This window comes from Heloderma suspectum, chromosome 1 (assembly GCF_057233095.1).
Source record: "Heloderma suspectum isolate Gila_16-S chromosome 1, 16-S_ref, whole genome shotgun sequence".
In the NCBI taxonomy this organism is placed as follows: Eukaryota; Metazoa; Chordata; class Lepidosauria; order Squamata; family Helodermatidae; genus Heloderma; species Heloderma suspectum.
In genome coordinates, this window is record NC_139458.1 from 74,159,663 (window position 1) to 74,185,945 (window position 26,283).

General features: G+C 42.2%; 1 protein-coding gene across 1 annotated transcript; it reads right to left on the reverse strand.

Moving 5' to 3' along the window:
• Positions 1–498: 498 nt before the first annotated feature.
• DCAF4 (DDB1 and CUL4 associated factor 4) lies at positions 499–20,328 on the reverse strand. The gene is made up of 14 exons (XM_084847567.1): positions 20,148–20,328; positions 17,749–17,860; positions 16,660–16,760; positions 15,532–15,689; positions 15,258–15,340; positions 14,149–14,251; positions 13,684–13,827; positions 12,485–12,534; positions 10,464–10,543; positions 9,035–9,130; positions 8,862–8,959; positions 7,839–8,015; positions 7,575–7,689; positions 499–4,296 (listed from the first exon to the last, which is right to left on the reverse strand). The coding sequence occupies exons 2-14, from the start codon at positions 17,856–17,858 to the stop codon at positions 4,043–4,045; spliced, it is 1,569 nt and encodes a 522-aa protein (XP_084703693.1). The 5' UTR covers positions 17,859–17,860; positions 20,148–20,328; the 3' UTR covers positions 499–4,042.
• Positions 20,329–26,283: the final 5,955 nt, after the last annotated feature.

Sequence of the window (26,283 nt, forward strand, 5' to 3'; positions counted from 1 at the left end):
GCAAAAAGCTGTCAGAATTATTTGAACTGTTTTATAATATTGGAGAGCCACTCCATTATTTATATATCCTAAAAGCACTTAGCAGGGCTGCAACCCATTCAGTGAATGTTTTATACATTAACCTTATGAGATTTAGGGTAGAACCCAACTAAAGTCCTACTTAGAGTAGACCCATTGAAATGACTGGGACTTGTTAGGCATGACTAACAATTACCATTCATTTTAATGGGTCTACTCTAAGTAGGGCTTTAGTTGGATTCTACCCTTAGTCAATAAAATCATTTAAATCTACATACAGGTAAAAATACTTTCTGAAGCAAGCAGCACACTTACTTCATTACGAGATAATGCACACGTGGTGTAACAGGCATAATGGTAGCAGAGGCATTTTCCCTGTGCGCAAGAGAGGAAATGCTTCTTAAGATAGTGCTAGCCATCTGCAGTTTTTATAAGCATTTTTATTTTTTAAAATACACATTTTCAAAATTATGGACCAAATAATCGGGCATCTTTTTAATTGCTTTTTTTTTTTTTTCATCAGCACCATCCTTCACATCTACTCAGAAGTGAGCTCCATTGAGCTCAATCGGACTTACTCCCAGGTAGGTTTGTATAGGATTGCAGCATAAAAGTTGTAACCCAAGTACCTAGCAATTAATTAATTAATTAACAAAACCGCTGCATTTTTGGGATGTCTACCAGAAGCGTAGATAATGGATTCTGTCTAAATAACCTTTCCAAACATAGCCCACCATCTGTTCCATATACATGCTAAATCTTAACTAATGTCAGATACTAAAAGGTTAGAACTATTAAATTTAAAATAGAGCTAATTGGAATGTCAGACCATATTGCCTCCGATGTTTTATCTGCTAATTCCAAACATGGCAGTTTCCTCTCTCTTCATGTACCCCATTTTAACACCATGTTCTTCTTTTTTTAAAAAGCAGATGTACCTGTGACACACACCTTTACTTACAGGATCTATATTTTTGTAACAACTGCTCAAAAGATATTAAAGATTAACTTGCATACAAAGCAAATCATTCTTCTTCTGAAGGCATTGTTCTAGTCATTAAAGTTCCAGAGAGCAATTGCAAGTTGTTCAAGGGAAGCAGACTATTGCAACTAAATCACATAAGATCTATCTTAATCCACAGAGATTACTGATGGTAAGAAGTTTCTTTGAAATAATGGACCAGAAACAAAGCTAGTGCTGACATACCTGAGGAGAGAGGCATATGTCAGGTATCTTAAACCGTAAGAGTGTTGCCAACAGCCAAATGTTTGTAAAGAGCATCTGTCCTCTGTGACTTAATCGCCCAGAGTTGCTGAGTAGCACAGTTCTATTTATATCTAAAGTGGGCCAGAAGTGGTCTTAGCCCAGTTTACTGTGTAAGTTGTGAGGCTATATTTATTCATTTTTTTCATTTCTATACTGCCCAATAGCCGAAGCTCTCTCTATAAAACATACAAGACTTGGCATAGCTGCTACTCTGTTCAATGGCTTCCTCTAAAAGGTTAGGGCTTCACCTAGGGTTTCTTCCAGTGCTATGCAAAGTCCAAAATATGCCTTTTGGCATATAATTATCTCACCAACATACATAATTATCTCTCCAGCATACACATTGGAAGAGTCTGGAATAAATATTTTTAAAAATAGTACATTCATTTTGTTGTACCACCCTTCCAAACCAAGGAAGTTTTCAGTTTTGACCACACTTTAAAAAATACAACTGTGGAATAAAAAACAAAGCATATATCTCACATAAGAACCAATGAACATGCATCATGGCTAGCATAGCCTGTGCTACAACCTCTCTGAATCTAACCTGGTTCCAGTATTGGATACATGGAGTCCAATTTGGGAGGTGCGGTGGGGGGAGTCTCTACTGTATAGGTATTTGCTTCGCACAGATGTTTATAACTTGTGAGTTTGTATATATTTCAGATTCTTCTCTGGGTCAGACCCATTAACACTTGTCAAAGTTTGTTTTTGTTTTGACAACTAGGATGAAATTACAATTAAACTGTTTCAATGGTATTCAATACTGCTGGTAGAGTGGATTCTCCTAACCATACCCCAAATGTGATCCAGAGGGTGGGGCATGCAGGGAGGTGCAGTGGGGAGAAGTCCTGTTGTGCAAGAAGCCCTCTTGCGTGATGTTGGATGTAATTCTCAGTGATCCATTTAAATGGAAATAGTCATTGAAGGGAATTTACTTCATGTATTGTCTGCATGACAAATCTTGAAATACTGTGATGTATTGACTGTCACCAATAAGGGAGGTTTTCTCCTTACTTTGTCTAAGAATAAGTTTCTTATATTTATTGTTCTTAAGTGTAATCACAATATCCCATTGAGGCCCACTCATCACTTCTGTGGAAAGTTAACTCAATGAGCATGTTCAAAGTCACGTTGCCCATGGGGACACTGCCACATCAAAATTATCTTTAAGCCATAAGAGCCTCAAAGCGATATTCTGTTTCAAGTAGTCTTTAAAATGGATGATGTCCAGAGCAGTTTTCCACATCTACCAGCTTATCTTTTAAATACTGATCAGCCTTCTGGAGCCTCTGAAAATGCTCAGTACTTCTAAGCCTAGCGTGTGCGTTGCTAAGATTTCCCAATCGGTCACTGGGACATTAAAATGATCTACAACTTTTTAGGCTGGGAATAGCAATGTGGTCATATTAGCGTTCTGTTTTAAGTCTTTCTCCCCCACTCAAAAAGCAGCTAATAGATTCTAAATTTCTGCTCTGATAATGACAGCGACATGGCTCTTTACCTGCTGCCAGTCCTTCCTTACTAGTTTTAGAACTGCAGGCTCCATCTTGCATTAAGTGTTGATATGTCCAAATCCTGCTACTAAGCTCCAATGGCTCAAAACAATCCATAAAATGCCTCCCTCAACTCACCACTGCCCTAAAAGCCATGCCCCCTTATTTGGAGGTTTTATCTTATCTTGGTATCTGTTTGCAGAATATTTGCTATTGTGCTGGAATGGAACTGTGGCTTCAACCCCACTCAGCCCCCCCCCTTTTTTTAAATAAAGGAACACTATTTCTGTATTTCATATTGCAGTGGTGAAAATTCAGGACCTGTATCTTAATAGGTAGCTGTTTGAAAATAGCAGCAAAAGATGAAACAAACCTTTCAAAATTAGGTTAAGTAGGTTTCTTTTTAAAATGAAAGTGAGTTTAAAATAAAATGTTGTTCTAGGTTTCAATAAGCAAAAGTTGCTGAACATTCAAAATTAAATTAAATCCATCTAGCTCTTCTTTAGAAAGCAGAAAATGGTACGGTGAACTGGCCATGTTAAGCATAAATTTGCAAGCCTTCCCTTCCTCTCCAGAAAAGGCTAAATACATTTAGAAAAAAGTGTGTTATGAAAAAAACCCCTGCCGTATGTTTTCCTTTTCACTGGGGGGCGGGGAGGGGAATACGTCTAGTTCTTAGGACATTGGAGTCATACGCAGACCCACCTTGGAGTCTCTGCAATACAGCCTGTTACCACTGATAAGCATTCCGAACAAATTCTGCAAGCAAGTGAAATATTGCATATTAAATTAGCACATATTGTAACAGTAACTGAGTATGTTCAGTCCAGGCACAAAAATAGTACAACCAGAGGGTTTTCCCTGTGTGCTAGATTCATGGTAACTAGTCTGCATGAAGACAATACTCCTGCAAGTTGTTTTTCTCCTTTAATAATATGACTCTTCTACTACATGGGTGGTGGTGGTTGCCAAGCAAGTCCTATAACTCTCCCTGCATATCGAAGAACACAGAAATACTGGAAATGTTCTCCTATGAGCTTTAACAATGGTAACTGACAATATACATAAAAATAATGAATTAACTGTGCTTGGAAAAAGCAAAAACAAATCAATGCTCCTCATAATCAGTTCTGACTTTATTTATAATTCCCTAGGAAAAAAAAGAAAAGTGTTCTTGAAATTATTAAGAAGGTCCAGAATGATGAAGCACAGTCCATGTCAATCCAATAATAATCTGAGGACACTGATCACATTTTTGTTCTCAATCACAAAGGAGGGTGGGATGGTCCATGTCTTTGATATGCAGGCAATATGGATCATCTGTCTTATAGGAGAAATAATAGAGATCCTGTCTGACTGCCATAAGCAGACCAGGAACTCCTCGAGTGCCTCCAAGCCGTGATGAAAATGCCACACTTGGGATAGAGTCTGTGGAAGATGGATGTGGAGAAGGGATAGTCCTCAGCAAACAAGCATCTTGGAGACTCCAAATTCGTGTGTAACAATCCTGACCCACTGAGGAAGAAAAAGCAATGCAAATCATGACGAAAATTCTAGCATCTAAATACTTATACCCATTTGAGGAAATATTTCCTCTTCCATGCTAGGTTGGTTGCTGCAGATTTTGGCAACAGTGGAGCTGGGCCAGCCCTGTATTTTGGCATAGTGAAGTGGGCAACTCAGGCAGTACATGCTGGGGGACAGGGCGCAGTGGTCAGATGTTGGGAGGACAGACTGCTAAGCTTAGGCTCGCTTAGGGGACGCCTGCCTTGCATCCTCTAAGCCACCCTGCTGCCCTCAGGTATGGTGGAGGTTGCTGCCCTATTGCCAGTATTGAAGTAAGATTCAACTGCCAGTCGGGGGGTGGGGGCATAATTTTGTTCTTTTCCACAGACAGCAAAACATCTTGGACCAGCCCTATGCGGCTGAAGGACTACAACAATTGCGGATGTATGGACATAATGCCTTTTCGCTGGCTGGAGCATTCCAAACAGAACTCTGCTCAGGGAATGCTCCCACTGGGAAAAGAAGCTGGATCCAATGGAATGAAAAATAACATTTCTTAGTTGTTGATTATTAAATTCTTAACTTGGATAGTGTGTCAGTTGCAAAAAGTCTCAAATATTCTGCTTATATTATACTGCTATGTTTGGTGTTTCAGACAGTTTATTCTCTAGTAGTGCTTTCAAGTGGAGGACCTATTAGTTGAATTTTCTAGGTGCCAAGTTCTGCCATTATACATATAGCAAGTAGAACCACTTTTTCCTCGTTTCAGTATTTCAGCTACCAACAGGAAGGGCCGTATGGCCACTGAAACATTTTCATTTTCTTCTCAATTATAACTATGGAGTTAGTTTGTTTTGAAAACCTCATTGGGGCTAGAGAGAAGTTAGGGAAACATTAGTATAGACTCATTTCCCTCTCCACAACACAGAGCTTCTGCTACTGAGGCTTTCATCTGCCCTTGTGCAAACCTGCACAAGCACTGTAACATTCAGGGAAAGTTGTCAAGGCCCTCCCCATGTCTCAGATTGCAGCACCCCACAGTTTGTTCTTCCTGAGAGCCCTACTATAGAGGCTGCTTGGAGCAAGAGCAGTTCTGCAGGTGGGAACAAAGGAAGAACAGACCACAGAACACTCCATGGGAGAGTTCCAGCTCTCCATGAATGGACCAATGCATTGCAAGATATTCAAAATGGCAGCTGTAAGGCCTTGGAGAGTGACAGAATGTGGTAGGCCTATATGAAAAGGGTACGATCAGGTCATCTCCCTTGTGAACTGTGGGAATGCTGTGGACATAATATATCTCGACTTCAGCAAAGTTCTCGAGAAAGTGCCCCATGATATCCTGATTAGTAAACTAGCTAAAAGTGGGCTAGATGAAACAACTATCAAGTAGATCCACAGTTGGCTACGGAATCAGACTCAAAGAGTGCTTATCAATGGGATCTTCTCAAACTGGGAAGAGGTAACGAGCGGGGTACCGCAGGGCTCAGTCCTGGGCCCAGTGCTCTTCAACATTTTTCTTAATGACTTGGAGGAGGAGGTGCAGGGAATGCTGACAAATTTGCAGATGACACAAAATTGGGTGGGATAGCTAATACCCTGGAAGACAGAAACAGAATTGAAAGTGACCTTGATAGGCTGGAGCACTGGGCAGAAAACAACAGAATGAAATTTAATAGGGATAAATGCCAAGTTCTGCACCTAGGAAAAAGAAACCAAACGCACAGTTACAAGATGGGCGATACTTGGCTCAACAATACTACAAGTGAGAAGGATCTTGGAATTGTTGTCGATCACAAGCTGAATATGAGCCAACACTGTGATGTGGCTGCAGAAAAGGCAAATTCTATTTTGGGCTGCATGAATAGAAGTATAGTACTAGTTCCCCTCTCCTCAGCACTGGTTAGCCCTCATCTGGAGTACTGCATCCAGTTCTGGGCACCACGCTTTTAAGAAGGATGCAGACAAACTGGAGAGGGTTCAAAGGAGGGCAACAAAGATGATCAGGGGACTGGAAACAACGCCCTATGAGGAGAGCCTGAAAGAACTGGGCATGTTTATCCTTGAGAAGGGAAGACTGAGGGGAGATATGATAGCACTCTTCAAATACTTGAAAGGTTGTCACAGAGAAGAAGGCCAGGATCTCTTCTCGATCATCCCAGAGTGCAGGACATGGAAGAATGGGCTCAAATGACAGGAAGCCAGATTCTGGCTGAACATCAAGAAAAACTTCCTGACTGTTAAGAGCAATACAACAATGGAACCAATTACCTAGGGCAGTAGTCGGCTCTCCCACACTTGAGGCGTTCAAGATGAAGCTGGACAGCCATCTGTCAAGGATGCTTTGACTTAGATTCCTGCATTGAGCAGGGGGCTGGACTCTATGGTCTTATAGGCCCCTTCCAACCCTACTATTCTATGATTCTACCCTTGTTAGAGTTTAGTTTGCACCTAAATTAGGACCAGTCTTTGAGTAAACCCTGAAAAGGGACATGTCTGAAGAATTTTTCCAGCTAAAATCAGGTCTAACACCTCTAGTGAACTGTTAAGGGATAGCTCAGGAAGGCCTGGAACAAAAGATTCTCCTCTGGGAAAAGGACACCTGTTTCTCTCTCGTTTTTAGCATATAATGAATAAGGGCATCTGATAATGTCAAAGGAGAGCAGAAATCTCAATCAACTGCACAAAGCAAACACCAGGCCAGAAAGGAGGTACGTGGGAGAAAAGAGTAATAGAACTCCCATGGAGGAAAGTAGATTTTTGGAAAACCTGACAACATCCTAAACATGTTTCCTGCAAACTACTTAAGGTTTCTTCATAATTCAAATACCCCATCTATAAAATGCCCTTCCCAGGGAGATCCATCTGGAGACTTCACTGTATACATTTAGATGCCAGGTTAAGACTTTCCTCTTCAAGCAGGCATTTAACCTTTAATCAATTGCTTCATTAATTTTACTGTTGGCTCCTCAATGATTTTAATGTTTAATTATTATTTTGATGCTTGTATTATTGAGCCATGTTATTTATTTATGGTTATTTTTGTGTTGTGTTTTATGATTGTAAACTGCCTCATGGCCATTTGCTAGTTGGGTCGTATACAAATCTAGTACATAAATACCAGTACATCGTTATTTTCTATTTATGCTCACAAGTTAGAAGCCAGCATATACATTTAAGGATCCTTCATTTTCCTTGTGCCAGCAGAGCAAACACCCATGCCTCCGCAGCCTTTAGCCTATCCTTAGGCAAACTCCATTTTTTTTGTGGGTGACCATGTGTTATACCTGCTGTAAGAAGCCCTTCTTCCTCACTGATGTGCAAAGGAAGAACGGTATGTTCATTGTGATGACCTCTATATTCCTTCACACATTTTAGTTTTCTCAGGTCCCAGAGTTTTACCTGCAAGTGGACAAAGTAACAGAATGAACACATCACTTTAGGAAAAGAAAAGAAAAAAAAAAACACACCTTGGAATGTGTGGGTAAATGTGTGGGAATAATACAAATATTATACAGAACATTTTATTAAAAAAAAACCCCAATCTCTACCTGGCCTGCCATGTCTGCAACCATGAGGTACTGCTCAGTCTTCAAAAGGTTAATAGATGTGACTGCTGAATCATGAAAGAGGCGAACAGCTTTCCATCCTTGACCTTTATGGCTGCGCTGACGGACATCAATGCTGAAAACCTCCCCCGAACGGCAGCCATTATACAGGACTGGAGTCTAGAAAAGCCAAGGAGGAAATGTATTTGTTTTCCAAATAATGTACAGCCACCTTCTAATTAGTCTTAAATCTTCAATACCACCTTATTAGATTTGTACCCAATTCTCCTTAGGAGCTCAGGATGATGTATATGGGTTCTTCCCCTACCCCCATTTTATCCTAGCAACCACCATGAGAAGATAGATAGAAAACAAGGCAAATTTCATGACTGGGATTCGAACCCAGGTTTTTCTCATCCAAGTCCAGTACTCAATTCACTACATCACACTATACCTTTACCGTATCCCCAAAACTGGTTCACGTATATGGTTTCTATAGTAAAGATTCAGTGTAGGAGTACATTTTCTACTGATCAAATATTTACCACTGAGGAATTACTGTCACCTACTAAATTAGTTTTGGTAAGAGCAAGGGGTTGGCAGCTGAAACATAATGGCCCAGTTCTCAAGGAACACTGGGCTCACCATGGGCTATTTAACCCACGATGAGCTGTGATGCATGCAGGATGCCATTTTGAATATGCAACTCCTGATGGGTTGCAATATCTCATGCGAACCCAGCCACCAGGTGTTATGTGAGGGTTAAACAACCCTCACATAACCTCTGATGGCCGAGTTCAGATGACATGAAGCTTGTATCAATAAGAGCCTATCTGAATAACAGTGTGCAGTGGCACAGTTGAAGTAAACTTCTCCTCACAGAAAATCAATTTGGACAAACAGCTTACCATGAGTAAAATTTAAAGCAGCCCTCATATGGCAATTATTCACATGTAGCTTTTCTTTCATTTCCTTCCTATTTGCAGAGATCAGGGACTGCTTGTCTCACAAAGAAATCTCACCTACCTGGGTGGCAAACTGCTGTGCCAGGACATCACTGCTGGTACCAAATGTTTGACGATGACCAGTCACTGCATTGGTCACAAGGACTCGTTGACTTAAACCTAAGGTAAACAAAGCATCAGTGCCAGGTGGGTAATAAAGCTCCATAATGGAAGTGGGAAGTTATTCTCTCTCACCTGTGCTAAAGCAGTTATCAGCCTGAGGATTCAGACACCAGGCACAGGACCAGGCTGTGGAGATCTTGAAGCTGCACAACATTCCAGGCTGGTCTCCTAAAAGAAACAGGAAATAACTTGTCAGGCATCACTAAGAAGTGAAAATGATGCTCCACATCAGGTTTGCCCCTGGGAATACACTGGATGCCACTCCATTATTCACATTAACAATATTATAGTTTTTAGCTGTTTATATTGTTTTAATTTTTCGTGTAAAATTTTTTAGATTGTTTTTATCATGTTGTATTTCCTGTAATGCTGTTGTATTTATGAATTGTTGTAAACCGCCCAGACAGCTTCGGCTCTGGGGTGGTATAGAAATATAATAATAATAATAATAGCTTCAGAATGTTTAAATGGAATAAACAATGGAGCTGCCTCTACCACACCGAACAACCTATGTCTCATTACTAAATAAAACCTGATGTACTTTTGACAGGTGAATTATGGCTTTTTTTGCACTTACTCTAAAACAGGTCCATTGATTTTAGTAGCACTGCTTTGGGGTGAAGGAATTATGGTGAATATTTGCACGATGCATTCCAAAATCTCATTTTCTGTAACTTATATCTTTGCCCCTTTAAGTGGCAGAACATCAACATGCTTGAAGAACATGCTTCAGATAATGATACAGAAGAAAGGAGGGGCAAGTTACAGGCTCTGATTGTGTTTTACTGGCCAGCCTTAGAGCCAGGGCAGATTTGAGGTGTTTAAATTAATGTCATAAGTCAGGAATCTGAAAAGACTTCTGTGATTAAAATGTGATTATTATTTTTTTTGTAGTCATGGAAGGAGCCACTAAGCTTTTCTTCAAGTCCTCATTTTAGACATTATACTTCTCATGCAAGTAAATTGCTCGGGCGCACAGTTATTTGTATGAGAAACCCGACTTTTGGCTCTCCAAAATGTAATGCCATGGAAATACTATACAGATGGAATGTTTTTTGTCCCAATATCCAGGTTAAATCCTGTCTGCTGAAACTTTCCAAATGCTTCATTTTCACTTCTCATACCGGCTTTGTGGGCACACCCTCATTTCAGGGTCATAAATGCAAGCACTCAGAATCTGATGGTACTGTACATCAGCTGTGGACCACATTTTCATCCCACACCAATCTTCAAACAGCCTGGACAAAATAGCTCAACAGGTAACACTTTGCCATATTTTTTACACATACTAAAAGGAGGTGCTCAGCTCTATTGGCCAGGAAATAAACTTCTGCTTTGCAACATTCACAAATAAAATTTGCCATTAAAGCTCAGTTCTGGGTTCTCTTCATATCCTTATGGATGTAAGGCAGCATTAGCACTTACTCCTATGACTTAGACAACATCACTGGAAGAGCTAGAAAAAGTGACTCCCCACATATAGGATATCTGTGTGCAGTACCTGTATTAGAGTTGCTGAACAAGGATGCTGGGAGCAGGCTGGCACAGCCTAGAGTTTCTGCAATGCCCATGAGGCACAGCTTGATGGAGGCAGTTAAGGATATTAAAGAGGCAATACAAACAGCTCTCACAGGAGCAAAATGTGTCACTTAATATCAACCTGAGAAGCTGATCTAGTACTGCCACAGCAGCACTAATACATATTACACTAGAAAACAGAAGCTTTCAGACAATCTCAAACTGTTCAATACACAGCATAAAGCAAGCCTCATGGGGTTTCTTTAAAGTGATTACTCCTATTTATTTTCATTGAAGCCAATACTTCTAATCTCTGAACCCTATAATTTTAGCACAAATGGAAAGAAAAACAAGGAACAAGAGATGTTCATCCTTTTTCCACTATAAAAGGGGAAAAACAATGCTGGCTAGAATTTATATTTCTTAATCTGATTTAAAATCTCTAGAATAGGAAGCTATAGTCTTCTAGAGCAGCCTTCCCCAATCAGGTGCCCTTCAGGTGTTTTGGACTACAGTTCCCATTAGTCCCACCCAGCATGGCCAATGGTCAAGGGTGATGGGAGTTCTAGACTAAAACATCTGGAGCACCAGGTTGGGGAAGGCTGTTCCAGAGCCATACAAAAATGGACATAACTTCCTTGTTTAACTCTTCTTCAATACTGTAGAAGATTTTAGAGAAGTGCCAGCAACTTGACACCTTGCGGCAAATATTATGATTTGGGCCTGAGGGATTACTTTTGCTTCTCAGAGCTAATAATTTACACTAGCATTTTATCCCAGTACTCTAATGTCTGGCACCCACGTGGGACACATGGCACCCGCCCCCAAACCCTATTGTGCTGACATTATTTCTTCAATATTCTCAATTTTCACAAACTACTTTTAAGACTACTTTTTTGGTACTTGCAATTTTCATGAACTACAAAGACATGTGTTCCAATCTAGCAGTAATCTAACTCTTACCAGTGGGAGTGGCTTTAAAGTTGCAGAACCGGTTTTGCAGCATTTTTCTCCACCTTCTTCCCCATTCCCATGTCTTTCTCCTCCTCCTCCCTTTCCCTGCTCTTTCCTCACACTGATTTTTCTGGGATGAGGGCAGAAAATCAGTGATTTTTAATGGCTATTTTTTCAGCATGCACCTATAAATCTGTGCAACCGTGAATAACCACACAATTTATTTTTAAACCATTATGCACAGCCACAAAGGTGCACTTGCAGTTACTGGACTTAAAGAACAAACACCAAAAATGGCACCATAACTGCCCTTCCCTTCTCCCCCACATCTTTCTCCTCATTCATTATTTTCCCTCCGGCTATTTTTCACTGTGCACCTACAAAGCTGTGCAACCGTGAATAAGCACACTATTTTTAAACCTCCATTCCTGCACAGCATCAAAGATGTGCATGCAGTTAAACAGACTAGGGGGAAAACAAACTGAAATGGCAGTATGCCTTCCTATTCTTCTGCAATGGCGGCACTATATTGAGGCTTGTGGCATGTGCTCGCACTACAAACATAAACAACACACACGACCTTTCAAATTCCTCTGACTTCTCCCGCAATTACAGCATTTGTGTATGGCACTCGATCGTGTTATAACAATGGTGGATACTAAGCCGTATTTGTTAGCGTGTGCATTTTGAAAAAATACCAGCACAGTTGTGCCTCACAAACAAAAGGAGTCTAGTGTACATCCTACTCTAATCATGTTACTATGCATGCATCTTGAGTCCCCTCATCAGGTAGTAGCTTTTATCGGTCTCTTCTCACCTTCAAATCACTACAGAATTTTGTGCAAACCTGCTTTCCATCTGCTTCATACCTGTAGTGTGATGTCTGACAAGTATCTATCCCTCCTCTTTACTACAGCCTGTCTGTATGACTATTTGCAATTATTGTTCAAAGGGGATTCGATACTACAAGCAGGTTATCTCTGTGCTATGGTGATTTTGTAACACACATGCTTATTAGCCAGAGTTTCTTCGCTTTAATGAAAAGGATATAAAACATGGGAATCTGGATGACTTAGTGAGGCCCAACACACAGAATTCACCTTAAAAAGAAAAGAAAAAGATAAAGCTTATTGGGAATAGAATTGATGAATGCAACCAAAATAACTGGAAAAACTAGTGGGAAAAGTGTCAGAAAACCAAAAACAAGTCTCAGAAAGTGACAATATTTCAGATTGAATATAATCAGACAGAAAAATGGGAATGCACCTGTTCCTTAGTGATGGATAGGTCCTACCTACTCTTTCAATGTAATTTCTGGTAGCATGCAGCCATTTAACGATAACTGACTTATCGTTAAACTGACAAAATTTCCATTCATTGATTTGTTTAAAAGAAAAAAGAAAGAACTAGATTAGCATTCCAAAATGCCCAGTCCCACTTAGCAGCCATGCAACTGTATTCTGAACTAAAGGCAGTCCCACATATAATGAATTACAGTAGCCTAATCTGGAGGCTACTAAAGCATGGATAACTGAGGCGCACACCCAAACTGGTGGAAAGCACTCTGCTGTGAATCTACATCCATGTTCCTTTAGTGGGAGTGCAAGCTTATCCAGAATAGGTTGAACTCCACCTGCCAAATACATATTTGCAGCCTAGACATCAGAAGCTCTTGCATGTCAAAACTACCTTCATAAGCTATTCAATCAGTTCCTCACTAATATTTTGTTTAAGTGCAGAACATCTCTGTTTAGGGCAGAACTTTCCTACTGTGAACAAGAACTGAAGGAATTCATTATAGATACTGCAGTTATAGAGTCTGTTCATGTGAGACGACAGCTCACTTTGGGATATTTAACCATGGTGAGGCTGTGACATGTACAGCTGCCATTTTGACTATGAAACCCCTGCTTGCAAGTTGTTATGTCATGTGAACCCAGCAAGTTAAATTTGCAAGACACAACAATCCCCAACTGGGGGTTGCATATGCAATCTGGTGCCCAACCCATGACAAGCTGTGGCATGTTGTCCAAACCCGTCATGGCCTTCTACTGTTTAATTCTTTCCATGTCTTCCTTTCCCCAACCCACTCTCCCAGCTTTGTAAAGCCCAGTTAAATAACAATATTCATTATCACGTGTCTAAAATCACTAGGTGATGTACAAAGTTTAACAAAAAGAATCCTGACTAATAATAAGAGTCAAAGAGAATGAATACATTATAATCTCGAACGAAGGACATGATGGTACCTTGCGGTTTGTGAAATAGAGGTTGTCGTACATCTCCACAGTAAGAGAATCCTTCCCCAAGCCACTGAGGTTGACAATACCATATTTACAGCCTCCGTGCTCTACATCATTCACTGTGAATATTCTCTCATAGGCAGTGTCTGCCTGCAAAAGCAAGATGTGAATTGCTCTGAGGTGGGCTTGTTTCCATGTAGAGGTCACATTCACAAAGCATTGAAGATGAATATTTCATACCCCTCTCAAAATGGAAGTTGTTCTCCCCAGATGTCACAGATTAACACTTGCCAAGTGTTCCCTCCACCCCACATTGCAGGTCTAGTTAGTGGTTGCCATTCTTCCAAATGTATGGCAGGGGACTTTCTAAGAATGGAGTAAAGAAATAATCCTTGCTATAAGATCATGTTGCAACCCTAAAGTAAAGATAAATGTCTGTTCCAACATAAAATGATAAGGTTACCAACATACTGCTATCAGTTTAAAATTGTTGCTTCCAGAAACTGAAGAATCTGGACTCTCAATTTCTAGTTTCCTTCTCTGCATACAATTCACCTTTAATTCATGGATCAGCCTACATAAGAGGAAGAGGGAAAAAGGAAAATCAAACTACAAATTGCTATTTAATGTCAGAGGCAACAGCTGTTTAAAAGACAGTGTTTCCAAAGTGCTGTTTTAGAGCAATTTCTTTGATTGCTCAAACCTTCCCAAGCCATACTGAGGAAAAGAGGGATTTCACTGCAATGAAATAGCATTAAGACTGTTTACCTAAAATTGAATCTAGTCTAACAAAGAGTCATTACATGTATACATGAGCTGCATACACTATTTTTAGAATACCTTGAGCTGAGGGAAGGTCAACATTTGATCAAGAAATATTTCAATAATTATTTCTTCCATCAAGTCACACAAATGATTATTCAGATAGAGGACTACAAACTAAATAATTACAAAGATAAAGGTTTGTAGATCTACCCATTATGTATTTCAGAATCAGATACAGATAAACCCACAAGAAACAATGTATCTACATCAAATAGATATTCTGGAGTTGCTTTTTAGTCTGTTAGGGAGAAATTTGATGGTCCCTGGGAAAATGTCCCAGGGACCGTAGGATATTTTGGAATTCCCATTCTGAGGCTGTAGACACTGCTATGATCTTGGAAAGGGAAATCTGAAAGGGGATTGTTTCCCCCTGTCCCTTGCAGTGGTTCAGCGGTTTCCTCACCCAAGGTTGGAGCTCCAACCTTAGGTGAAGATGTGAATGAGGGAGCAGGGAGGCACTGAGGATATGCATCATCATGAAGCCTCCCAGCTCCCAGCTCCGCAACTCCACTAGAAGCGCTCAAAACATGTCTAGTAAAAACAAGGAACAGAAAGGAGGATGGAGAGGTGAAGATTGCCTCCATCGCTCCTGCTTTGCTGGGTGTCTGCCAGAACACTGGATTATTGGAGTGCTCCATCAGAGAGCATAGGGTTGCTCTGCCCAATACACTTCCTTTTCTGCAGGTCTACAACAGTAAGTTAAGGGCAATACTTCACATAAAAACTCTGCAACATGAGATTTTAAGTAATCTTACCTGCAGTAGCTGACAGAGCTAAATAAACCTAACTGCCTTTTGCGTAAGATGATCGAAGAGTTCAACCCAGATCTGGATATTTTCTATTTAAAACAGTGAAAGATACAACACAATCATGTTCCTTGTGCATTAAAGCAAAAAGAATGTATATCAAACAGAGAAATTTAAACTGAAATTAAATCCGAGGCTTAGGTACCCTTAAGCTCACTGAGATCAACTGTTTAACTGGATTGTGGCTATTGTGTGAAATTTAAAGGAGAAATTTTTATCTTGCCTTTATACATTTGTCATCCTCTTCTAGGAGTCTCAGCCTTTGACACTCCATCTCTCGGTGCAGAATACTCTCCTTGGTGAGAGGGTTGCAATTGTTATGCCCAGGCAGTAAGCGGAAATAACGGTTCTTTGCAGGATCATAGTAAAATCCTGGTAATTCTTAAAAAGAAATCAAACAGAGTCTGCTAGCAGGAGCCTCTTTTACCTTCCTCATAATCTATACGACATAGCACAGGGCAAACATTTGTAGAATTTCAGACAGCTACTTTCTGTAATAAGAAAATCATTCATAGTTCCAGTTCAACGTTAAGGATACTGCTGCTGTTGGTTTGGTTACAATCAGCATGGCTATTCACCCGAAAGAAAGATCTAAGTAATTACTTACAATGCAAAGAACCAATTAAAGAAAAACAACAGACACAGTTCTGCAAGTAGAATAGGGACAGCATAGTTATTCTAAACCTTGTACATGAATACTCTAACTTTGTTCATAAGTTATTTAGCACATTATATTTCCCCAAAATAGAGAGAGGCTCCCTTCTTTTAAAAGATAAACACCTTCCTAAGATGTCACTGACCAGATCTAAGAGTTTCCCCTGTGTGTTATTTCAAGATTCTCAGATTCTAGAAAGAGCAGATTAAACCCATGATTTTAGTTGTGGAATTATTTGTCAATCATGCAGATGGACCCTTTTTTTGATCCAGCAGGGCTGTTCTTATGTACTGAAATGAAGATGGAAATCTCACTCTCAGTTATTGGAATTGGCAACATGTCTGGTATCAGAGGGACCAAAGAAATCTGTCTGATAAACATAGTTTGGTGGGGAAAATGCAATTTATGTGATTTTTGTTAATAATAACCTAACCTGAAAAAACGTATTTGGCTACAAGAAGGCAATCATCTTCTGTCAATTTAACCTGTCAACTTGAAACTGATAACACTGGGTTATATCCAACATTAGTCCTACTTAGAGTAGACCCACTGAAACAAATGGGACTTAAATTAGACTAACATTAAAATATTCCTCAGCCACAGGTAGCAAATATCCTTTGAAACGGTGAATGAAGATACACATCAAAGGTTTCAAATTCATGAAAGTAGTAAGAGCTTTCTTGGCACATTCCTTACCAGGCACTGGAGAGCTCTGGCATATGTTGGAAGATGTAGAGGGGGATTCAGTTTGGCTTGTACCTGGGTTCTGTGAGTCTTGCAATTCTTCTTGTTCATACCTATAAAAAGAACATACATGAGTAAGAGTTAATAAAATATTAGACAGTTTAAATAATGAAGCAAGCACAAAATATAAAATATAAGAATCAGTAGAAGTGTTAAGAGTGAATAAAGGGGGACTTCAAGAAATGTCATTACCTCAGGCAACATATACCTTCCTCAGAACTAAAGCTCTACCAACTTTATGTTTCTCATTATTTATTTCAAATATTTATAGTCCACCTTTTGGTCAAATGACCCACAAGGTGGCTTACAGTAGAAATGCACAGAAACATATATAAACCCACATAACCCAGAAGCTCATGGTCCCCTGGCCAATGGATGGGGCCAGAATATGCTTCCCTTCAACTCCACAATTCCAGGACCACTGGCAGTTGGGATACAAGTGGTAGTTGGAGCCAAACTGGATGTGGAGGAGATCAGGCCCTTTATTGCAGCAATCAACATGAGTCCTCCCTGCCATCCCCCTTTGCCTTAACTTACTGAGGGCAACTGGCAAGAAGGGGGCTTGGTGGGTGTTGAGGGATGGCCTCCATTACTCCAGAAAAGACAGGAACTTTAAGAACAATTCCCATGGTTCCCAGCATCTTTGGATGCTGCTGTCTATACTGGTGCCATGCTCTGGTTAAAGTGAGGAAGGTTGTGGCATGGAAAGCTCACATCAGGTGCTGCAGTAAAGGGAGGAAAATGGATGTAAGGATCTGGCTTTGACTCTGGGTCCAGGGACGGGGCCAAAATGCCAGTTATCTACTTTCTGAACCTTTATTTTTTTTCAAGGATTTAACAGCATCACTAATAATAACTAAATTAAACATGGAATGTTCCAAATACTATTGCATCCAGGTATTTGCCAGCCATACAGAGATATTATAAGCAATAGTACTTATATTAACTTTAGAACAGCAAATTATCTTGTACGGTGGGAGTCTTGCTTTCATTGTAAATATCTGAGACACACCTTTAAATAGCCCATTTACATACACTTGCCTTTCTGTATAGCTCCAGTGATGGCGCACTCTGTATGGCTGGGGATTGTAGGTTTGCCTACGATGGCTCCGTACATGATTTTCTCTGCCTCGCCAACCATTTCTCTTCATTTCTGCAATTAACAATGATACCGTACATAAAGCTCATAAAACATAAAGCTAACATAAAATACAGTGATGTGGGGTGTAAATTTTTCCAGAGCTTAATTTATCTGTGGAGAAACTTCCATTTCATAAGTTCAAATGTAACGAATGGATGACAACTGCAAATACAATATTAGGGAAGCTTGGCAGTATTAGAGTTGTAATTAATGTTTTTCAGGTGATTAACCCTAGCATGTTGTGAGAGAATAAACTGAAATACATACATAACTCAGTGTCAAATAGAACTAATAGTTTGTGACAGTGAAATTGAAGGTGCCCCAAAAACCTGAGTGGAAGCAACTTGAACTCTCTTGAAAGAGATGAGCTGTCAGCATATCACACATAGTTCTTTATCAGTGTGCCAGTGGTTTTCAACACTTTTATTTTCTTAAATTTAATAAAGTAAGAATAGTACATGCTACTGTCTTTAAATGTTTACAAGTATTTCAACAAAAATCTACATAAAATATCATTTAAACACCATTAAGTGTGCTTTAATTCCCCCCCTCAAATATTTCAGGTCAAATATTTGTGGCATATTGGGACAAAATATTAATATGGGGTAATTTATTTTTTAGCTTTGTTTACTAAATACAAATAAAGCAAAGATGCTAAACTAGATAGGTCTAGTGCATCAGAAAATTTTCCAATGCAAATTTATTTATTATTACATTCATATTCTGCCTTTTTTTCCTCTTGCAGGGATCTTCCTGCTCTCCATATTATCCCCACAACCGTGTGAGGAAGAATAGGTTGTGACTGGCCTGAAGTCACCCAGGCCCCATCTACATGGCACCGCTTTCACCCCCCACCCCATCGCAACTGCGCAATAATGTGGCTTTGAACTAGCATCCCTTGCAATTTACTGCAGGCTTCCCTAACAGACTGGCAGTGCCCTTTTTTTGCCATTATACTTAAATGAACAGCTGTGCAGCCCCGTGAGCGTGGGGGTGCAACACTTCATTGGCTGTTTTGTATTTTAGGTGTTCTGTTGTGTCTTTCTCTCCCTCGTTAGTTAAAAATTGCTTGTTCTGTGTTCCTTCATTTCCACGCCATCTGTTTTTCAGTTCCCCAGCTCGAGACTCTTGTGATAGTTCGCACTCACAAGTGCGAGTGGTATGTGCCTACCCATCGCTCCGAAATGGTGGCCAGAATGAAGATGGTCCTCCACCAAGACACCCCCCCCCCAGCCCTTGGGGAATGAGTCCAAAAGCAACTGTTGCGAAGATACGAAGCTGCAAAAATGTGCAAAAGTGTGATTAAATAACTGAAACCCCCTCTCTGTGCCTCTGTAACTGTACAGCTGCGAAGGGATGGGGGAGCGAAGGGGCGTCACAGAGTGACCTAAGCGCTATGCACACCTACAACACGCCCACCGCAAAATGCAAAGTCGGTTTGGGGAAGACAGCCCACAACCACCGGGAAACTTGCAGCAAACCTGAAAAATTGCAGCAAAACGTCACTTCGGAAGTCCGCAGTTTCCGGGAGAAAACTATGGATGGCTGCAAAGTGGCGAATGCGTCATGTCAGGACCTCGACTCACAGCCACCCCGGAGTCAAAGGCTCACGTAGATGGGGCCCCAGTGAGTTCTATAGCCTTGAACTACTACACCACACTGAACCTAGTTTTTCCATAGAAAAACTAAGATTATGACTAATTAAGACTGCACGCTCCGGGAGAGAGCGCAGGACAGGAAGGCCTGGCGTGCTATGGTCCATGGGGTCACGAAGAGTCGGACACGACTGAACGACTGAACAACAACAAAGACTAGGAGATTGTGACTAAGGCTAGGAGATCGTGACTGGCCCAAGGTCGCCCACTGAGGTGCTTGGCCGAGTGGTCTCCAGAAGGGCAGCCGTGTTAGTCTGCTGCAGCAAAAACAACAAAGAGTCTTGTTAGTCTTTAGTCTTTGTTGCGATGGCTAAAGAGGTAATTAAACCTGGGTCTGCCTCAGTCCCGGTCTGGCACTCTAACCACTATGCCACACCGCCTCTCCTCCGCAGCCACAAGGTGCTTCGAGTCCAAGTAAAGCCTCCACAGCGGCTGGGTGGGGGAGGAAATAACGCTCCTCCCGGGAAGACTCCGAACTTCCCTCCTCAAACACTCTCCGGTCCCTCAAAAGAGCCCACCCGGCTCCTCCCGCTCCCGGCTCCTCAACACCGCCTCATCCCTGCCTTTGACCACAACGGTGGTTTAGGGGCGTCCTACCGCCCCGCCCCCTTTCCTAGTGAGGCAACGGCGCGCGCAAAACCCACCTCAGTCACCTTGGATAACTAACGCTCCACACTCCCCCTCCCGGGGGGGGCTTTCACAGGGAAACTCCTTCCTCGCGCCTCGGAAGCTTTCAGCCACTTCGACCCGCCAGCACCCCGGCTTCCTCCTTTTCGCCTCTCTAATTGGTGCCCTCAGGGCGCGTCCACTTCGTCCCGCCTCTGCACCGATTGTAGTTTTTTCATTGGTCGACGTGGCTGCCTATCACGTATCGTGTTGTTTCCCGCGCCGGGGAAACCAAAGCGTCGGGATATCTCTGACGCGTCCTCTCGACCCGTCACGGGACTGCCTCAGTCACGTAGCCTTGCTACGCAGACAAGCGATGGGTGGAAGGGGCTGCGTCACGTGGCTGTTCCGCGGGGCGGCCGGCGGACAGGGGAGATGATTGGCCGTTCAGGAGCGGGCGGGCGGGCGAAGATGCTCTCTGATTGGCAGTGGGGGTGAATCCGAGGGGGGGTGCGGCTAGTAAGAAGTTATAAAGGGGAGTAGAGGAAGAATGATCAAGGTAACACGGAGGAGTGGAGGCTGGCGGCTCCGATTTTGGTGGGGCTGTGAAGCCGCTCTGGTTTTTAGTCAGAACAAGCCAGAACTCTAAAGGAGCTATCCAAGGGGCTGAAACCAGCTTGGGATTAGGGTTCAGCACCTTGGATAGCCCCTTTAGCGTTCTGACAAACCCAGGGCAAATGCACAGCCCCACTGACGACAGAGCCACCAGCCTCCACTGCGAGGGAGTCTCTGCCTCGGGCTGCGTACATAAAAGAACCTCGCGCTTTCGGTCGTAATGGCTGCAATATTATGTTTCTTGGAAGTGAACCCTGTTGCAAATAGTGGGACTTTGGAATAAGAATGTTTAGAGTGGGCTCTAAGTAGTCTTCTGCTCGCTGGGCTGAAGTAGTTCTTGTGCGAGGACCGCTAAGAGCTCTTACTGCTTCGTGCGATAAACATCCCGTAGTGGTAGGAAGTTCCGAGGACCGCGCTTTGCAAAGTCAGTTTTTCTCGTGAGGAGTGGTGGTAGAGATGCCTAGAGTTTCTGTGATGCGTTTTTACAGCCTTCCCCCAGCCTGGTGCCCTCCAAGTCTGTAGGACTATAACTCCCAGAGCAAGGGAACAAATTGGATAAACTAAACAAGTAGTATCAGTCCATTTTCTCCCTCAAAAGCGAGCACCCCCCCCCCCCGTTCCTTCAACCTAGCCACCTACAAAACTCCAACTTATATCTCCTCCCCTGGTTATATTTCAACTGCTTCAACTGTTGCCTACAGCTTCTGCTGAGCAGTTGTAGTGAGTTCAGTAACTTGCAGCCATCCATAGCCATTCAAGAAATGGCTTTAGCTATTTGCTGTAGAACAGCAGTCCCCAACCTTTTTTGCACCAGGGACCGGTCTCGTGGAAGACAACTTTTCCACGGACCAGGGTGGTGGTGGTTTCGCGGGCGGACTTCCGGCCGCTGGGACACAAATGGCATCCGCATAGCGGACGCCATTTGCGTCCCTGTTCTTCAAGTAATAGGCTACGTAAATCTTTATGTAGCCTATTACTGCAAAGTTTTACTGCGATTTGCGTCCCAGCGGCCAGAAGTCTGCCAGCAGCCGGAGCTGGCTGGCCGCTCTGCGGACTCGCTGTGGAGCAGGGCCACCGAGAATTCTGGGGCGGGGGAGGGATGGATCACTTCCCCCCCGCGGACCCCCGCAGACCCAAGGTAAGGGGGTTTCACACACCCCTACGTGGCCTGGTTCCTAACAGGCCACAGACCGGTCCCAGTCTGCGGCCCCGGGGGTTGGGGACCCTTGCTGTAGAAACCTAGAGACAGTTGTCTCTTTACCTGGTATTACATAATCCCATTCCTGTAACTGTAGGATACTGCATTTTACTGTCTAGATGCCTGCTACTTTGGTAGTCTTATAAACATGAGATATGAGTCTCAAGTCATGATGATTACTTTGCCATGTAGCATTTCTAAAGCATGATTTGTGTTCCGAGTGCTTAGTTCATTAATTCTTGTAGGCACTAAGTGGTAGCTGAGTAAATAATATTTCCACTTTGCAAACACAACACAACAGAAGTTTAGTCAGAATTTGAAAATCCCTCCAACCAACAGACATACAATTTGAAGCATTTCGCTACCTGCAGTAATGCCTTTGTAATTTATGCTGTCCAGGGTAAATGCCCTAAGCTTTATGTGGGAAAAACAGTAAGGTCTTTAAAAAGACAGATAGGGGAACACCTGAATAACATTAAGAACAACAGACCAGGTGCCCCGCTCGTAAGCCATTAATGTAAAACCGCATTCTCCCACAGACCTAAAATTTTGGGCAGTGGATAACGTTGACATCAAGGAGGAGAAATATCTGTTGAGGAGAGAAGTTGAGTAGATTTTGAGACTGAACATTCTCTCCATGTAGTCTAAATGAAAACCTTGAATTTTTACCACTCCTATGAGTGTTTTACATACACTCCCTAGCTATCACAGTACAGTGCAGTTTTGAGGCCTTGGCTAGATTGCATCAACATGTAGACACCTGACAGAAAAAAATGGATTAAGGTCGCAATCCTATGGGGATAGGTGGCTGCCTCCAAACTCAGAGGCGACCGCCTATCCAATGCAGGGCAGGAGAAGCACGGAGGGGATCGTTCCCTCTGCGCTTCTGCCCTGCATTTGCGGCTAGACAGCTGATTTCGGCTGTCTAGCCGCGGGAAGGCGGAGTGGGGGAGGAGGCTGCCGGATGACACATGGGATGTGTCATACTGGCATTTCCGCCTTCCCCACCCTGGAACACCCCGATTTGGCTGCTCCGTGCTCCTCTTCTGAGCATGGACCTCGGGGCTGTTCGCGGAGGGGGAGGTCGGTTCTCAAGGAACTGACTTCAGAGCATAGGCTCTGAGGTCAGTTCTCAGAAAACCAGATATCCTATGGCCGTCTAGCCACTGACTAGTGGCCATAGGATTGCTCCCTAAAAGAGTATAAGATATGATTCGAGAAACAATTTTTTCCAGTTGCCAGTAGATTGACACAGGAGACAATCTTTTGCTGAAAAAATTCTGCAGACTTTTTTCTTTAGAAAGTATGTATTTATATGTTATTTTTAGTAATACAGTAGGTTTTATATGTTTTTTAATCCAATGTTATATATGCATGAGCCCCTGTGGCAATTTGTGTTTCAGTAATGTTTCAACTATGTGTTGTCCTATTTGTAAATTTTATTACCATTTATGTTACAGCCCCCTAAAGAAGGCCTAAAAATAAGAAAACAAGACCAAAACGTGTTGGGCTTCTTACAATAAATTCAGTTTTGCATCCTGAGAACCTGTTCCTCTTCTTTGTGATCTACTTTGGATGCTCACCTCCTTCTTTTTCTTGAGTAAAGGTTTGAACCACAGTGCTTCAGAGAGAGAACAGTGTCCATTGGACCAAACTTCAGAGACAAGTACACACTTGGTTGAGATTGTATATCTTTGATTATTGATGCTACCATCTTACTTTCATAGATCTATGGCAAATTTGTCCCACATTTAGACTGCAATCCTGTACATGCTTACTTGGGAGTAAGTTCCGTGGGACTTATTCCAGAATAGACATGCATAGGAGTGCATTACAAATTCTACTGCTTAAACAAATCCAGAATGGACTTAATATGTTGAATTAGTGTTGCTTTGTATTGATACTGGGTGTGTGCTAGCTTGAGAAATGTTGGTTGTCAGTTACACCAGTGAATTGTGACTCAAATATGATTAATTTGGAATGAAATGTGCAAGATGTCACCTTGTAAACCAGAATTATATGGAACATAATACTTTTGAAAACCACACTGGTTCATTGCATCTGGTTTTTGCGTTTTTGGTGCTGATCACATTTTAATTTTTTTTTCTAACATTGGAATATTGGCCCAAAGTTGCCAAAAAGGTTTTAAATCCATGGCGCAAAACCCACCTGTGATTGCCTGCATGCAGCCAGGCCCGCTGATTCTGTTCCACAAGCGTAGAATCATAGAATAGTGGGGTTGGAAGGCGCCTATGAGACCATCGAGTCCAACCCCCTGCTAAATGCAGGTATCCAAGTCAAAGCATCCCTGACAGGTGGCTGTCCAGCCTCTTCTTGAATGCTACCTGCGTGGGAGAGCCCACCACCTCCCTAGGTAGTTGGTTCCATTGTCATATTGTTCTAACAGTCAGGAAGTTTTTCCTGATGTTCAGCTGGAATCTGGCTTCCTGTCACTTGAGCCCATTATTCTGTGTCCTGCACTCTGGGATGATCGAGAAGAGATCCTGGCCTTCCTCTCTGTGACAACCTCTCAAGTACTTGAAGAGCCTCAGTCTTCTCTTCTCAAGGCTAAACATGCCCAATTCTTTCAGTCTCTCCTCGTAGGGCGTTGTTTCCAGTCCCCTGATCATCTTTGTTGCCCTCCTCTGAACCCTCTCCAGTTTGTCTGCATCCATCTTAAAGTGTGGTGCCCAGAACTGGACACAGTACTCCAGATGAGGCCTAACCAGTGCTGAGTAGAGGGGAACTAGTACTTCATGTGATTTGGAAGCTTTACTTCTATTCATGCAGCCCCAAATAGCATTTTCTTTCTTGCAGCCACATCACATTGTTGGCTCATATTCAGCTAGTGATCTACAACAATTGCAAGATCCTTCTCGCTTGTAGTATTGTTGAGCCAAGTATCCCCTATCTTATAACTGTGGATTTGGTTTCTTTTTCCTAGGTGTAGAATTTGGCATTTATCTCCTGTTAAATTTCATTCTGTTATTTTCTGCCCAGTGCTCCAGCCTATCAAGATCACTTTGAATTTTGTTTCTGTCTTCCAGGGTTTTAGCTATCCTGCCCAATTTTGTGTTATCTCCAAATCTGATCAGCATTCCCTGCACCTCCTCCTCCAAGTCATTAATGAAAATGTTGAAGAGCACAAGGCCCAGGACTGAGCCCTGCGGTTCCCCGCTCATTACCTCTCCCCAGTTTGAGAAGATCCCATTGATGAGCACTCTTTGAGTCTGATTCCATAGCCAACTGTGGATCCACCTGATCATTGTTTCATCTAGCCCACTTTGAATTAGTTTGCTCATCAGGATATCATGAGGCACTTTGTCGAAAGCTTTGATGAAGTCGAGGTATATTATGCCCACAGCATTCCCACAGTCCACAAGGGAGGTTACTTGATCAAAAAATGAGATCAGATTCATCTGGCAGGACTTGTTCTTGACAAATTCCTGTTGGCTTCGAGTAATCACGGCATTGTTTTCAAGGTGTTCACAAATGGATTGCTTTATAATCTGCTCCAGAATTTTCCCAGGGATTGATGTCAGACTGACTGATCTGTAGTTCCCAGGTTCCTCCTTTTTCCCTTTTTGAAAACAGGGACAACATTAGCCCTCCTCCAGTCATTTGGCACTTCACCTGTCCTCTATGATTTCTCAAAGAGAATAGGCAGTGGTTCTGAGAGTTCTTCTGCCAGTTCCTTTATTACTCTAGGATGTAGTTCATCTGGCCCAGGAGATTTGAACTCATTCAAAGTAATTAGGTGTTCCTTGACCATATGCCTATCGATCTCAAGCTGCAATCCTGCCCCTTCAACCTTGCCTTTTGCCTTTGCTAGGGGGGTCACAGTCCCCCTTTCAGGAGAAGACTGAGCTGAAGTAGGAACTGAGCACCTCTGCCTTTTCTTTGTCATCTGTTATCATTTTACCACCCCATTTCTTTCCTCTGTGTTTTACTATGTATGTATCTGAAGAAAGCCTTTTTGTTGCTTTTAGCAGCCCTCTCTAACCGTTAGCCTTTCTGACGCCATCCCTGCAATTCCGCCCTACCTGCCTGTACTCTTCCTTTGTTGCTTGGCCTTCTTTCCACTTCCTATATGTGTCCTTTTTTGTTTTCATGTCATCTCTAAGCTTTTTGTGAAGCCACATTGGCTTCTTCTGTTGTCTTCCACCTTTTCTTCTTGTTGGAATTGTTTGTAATTGTGCCTTGAGAATTTCCTTTTTTAAAAGCACCCACCCATCTTGGACTCCTTTTCTCATTAGAGTTGCTTGCTATGGGACCTTACTGATCATTGTTCTGAGTTTATTAAAACCGGCTTTCCTAAAATCCAGGGTACGCGTTTGGCTACATTCGGCTCTTGCTTCCTT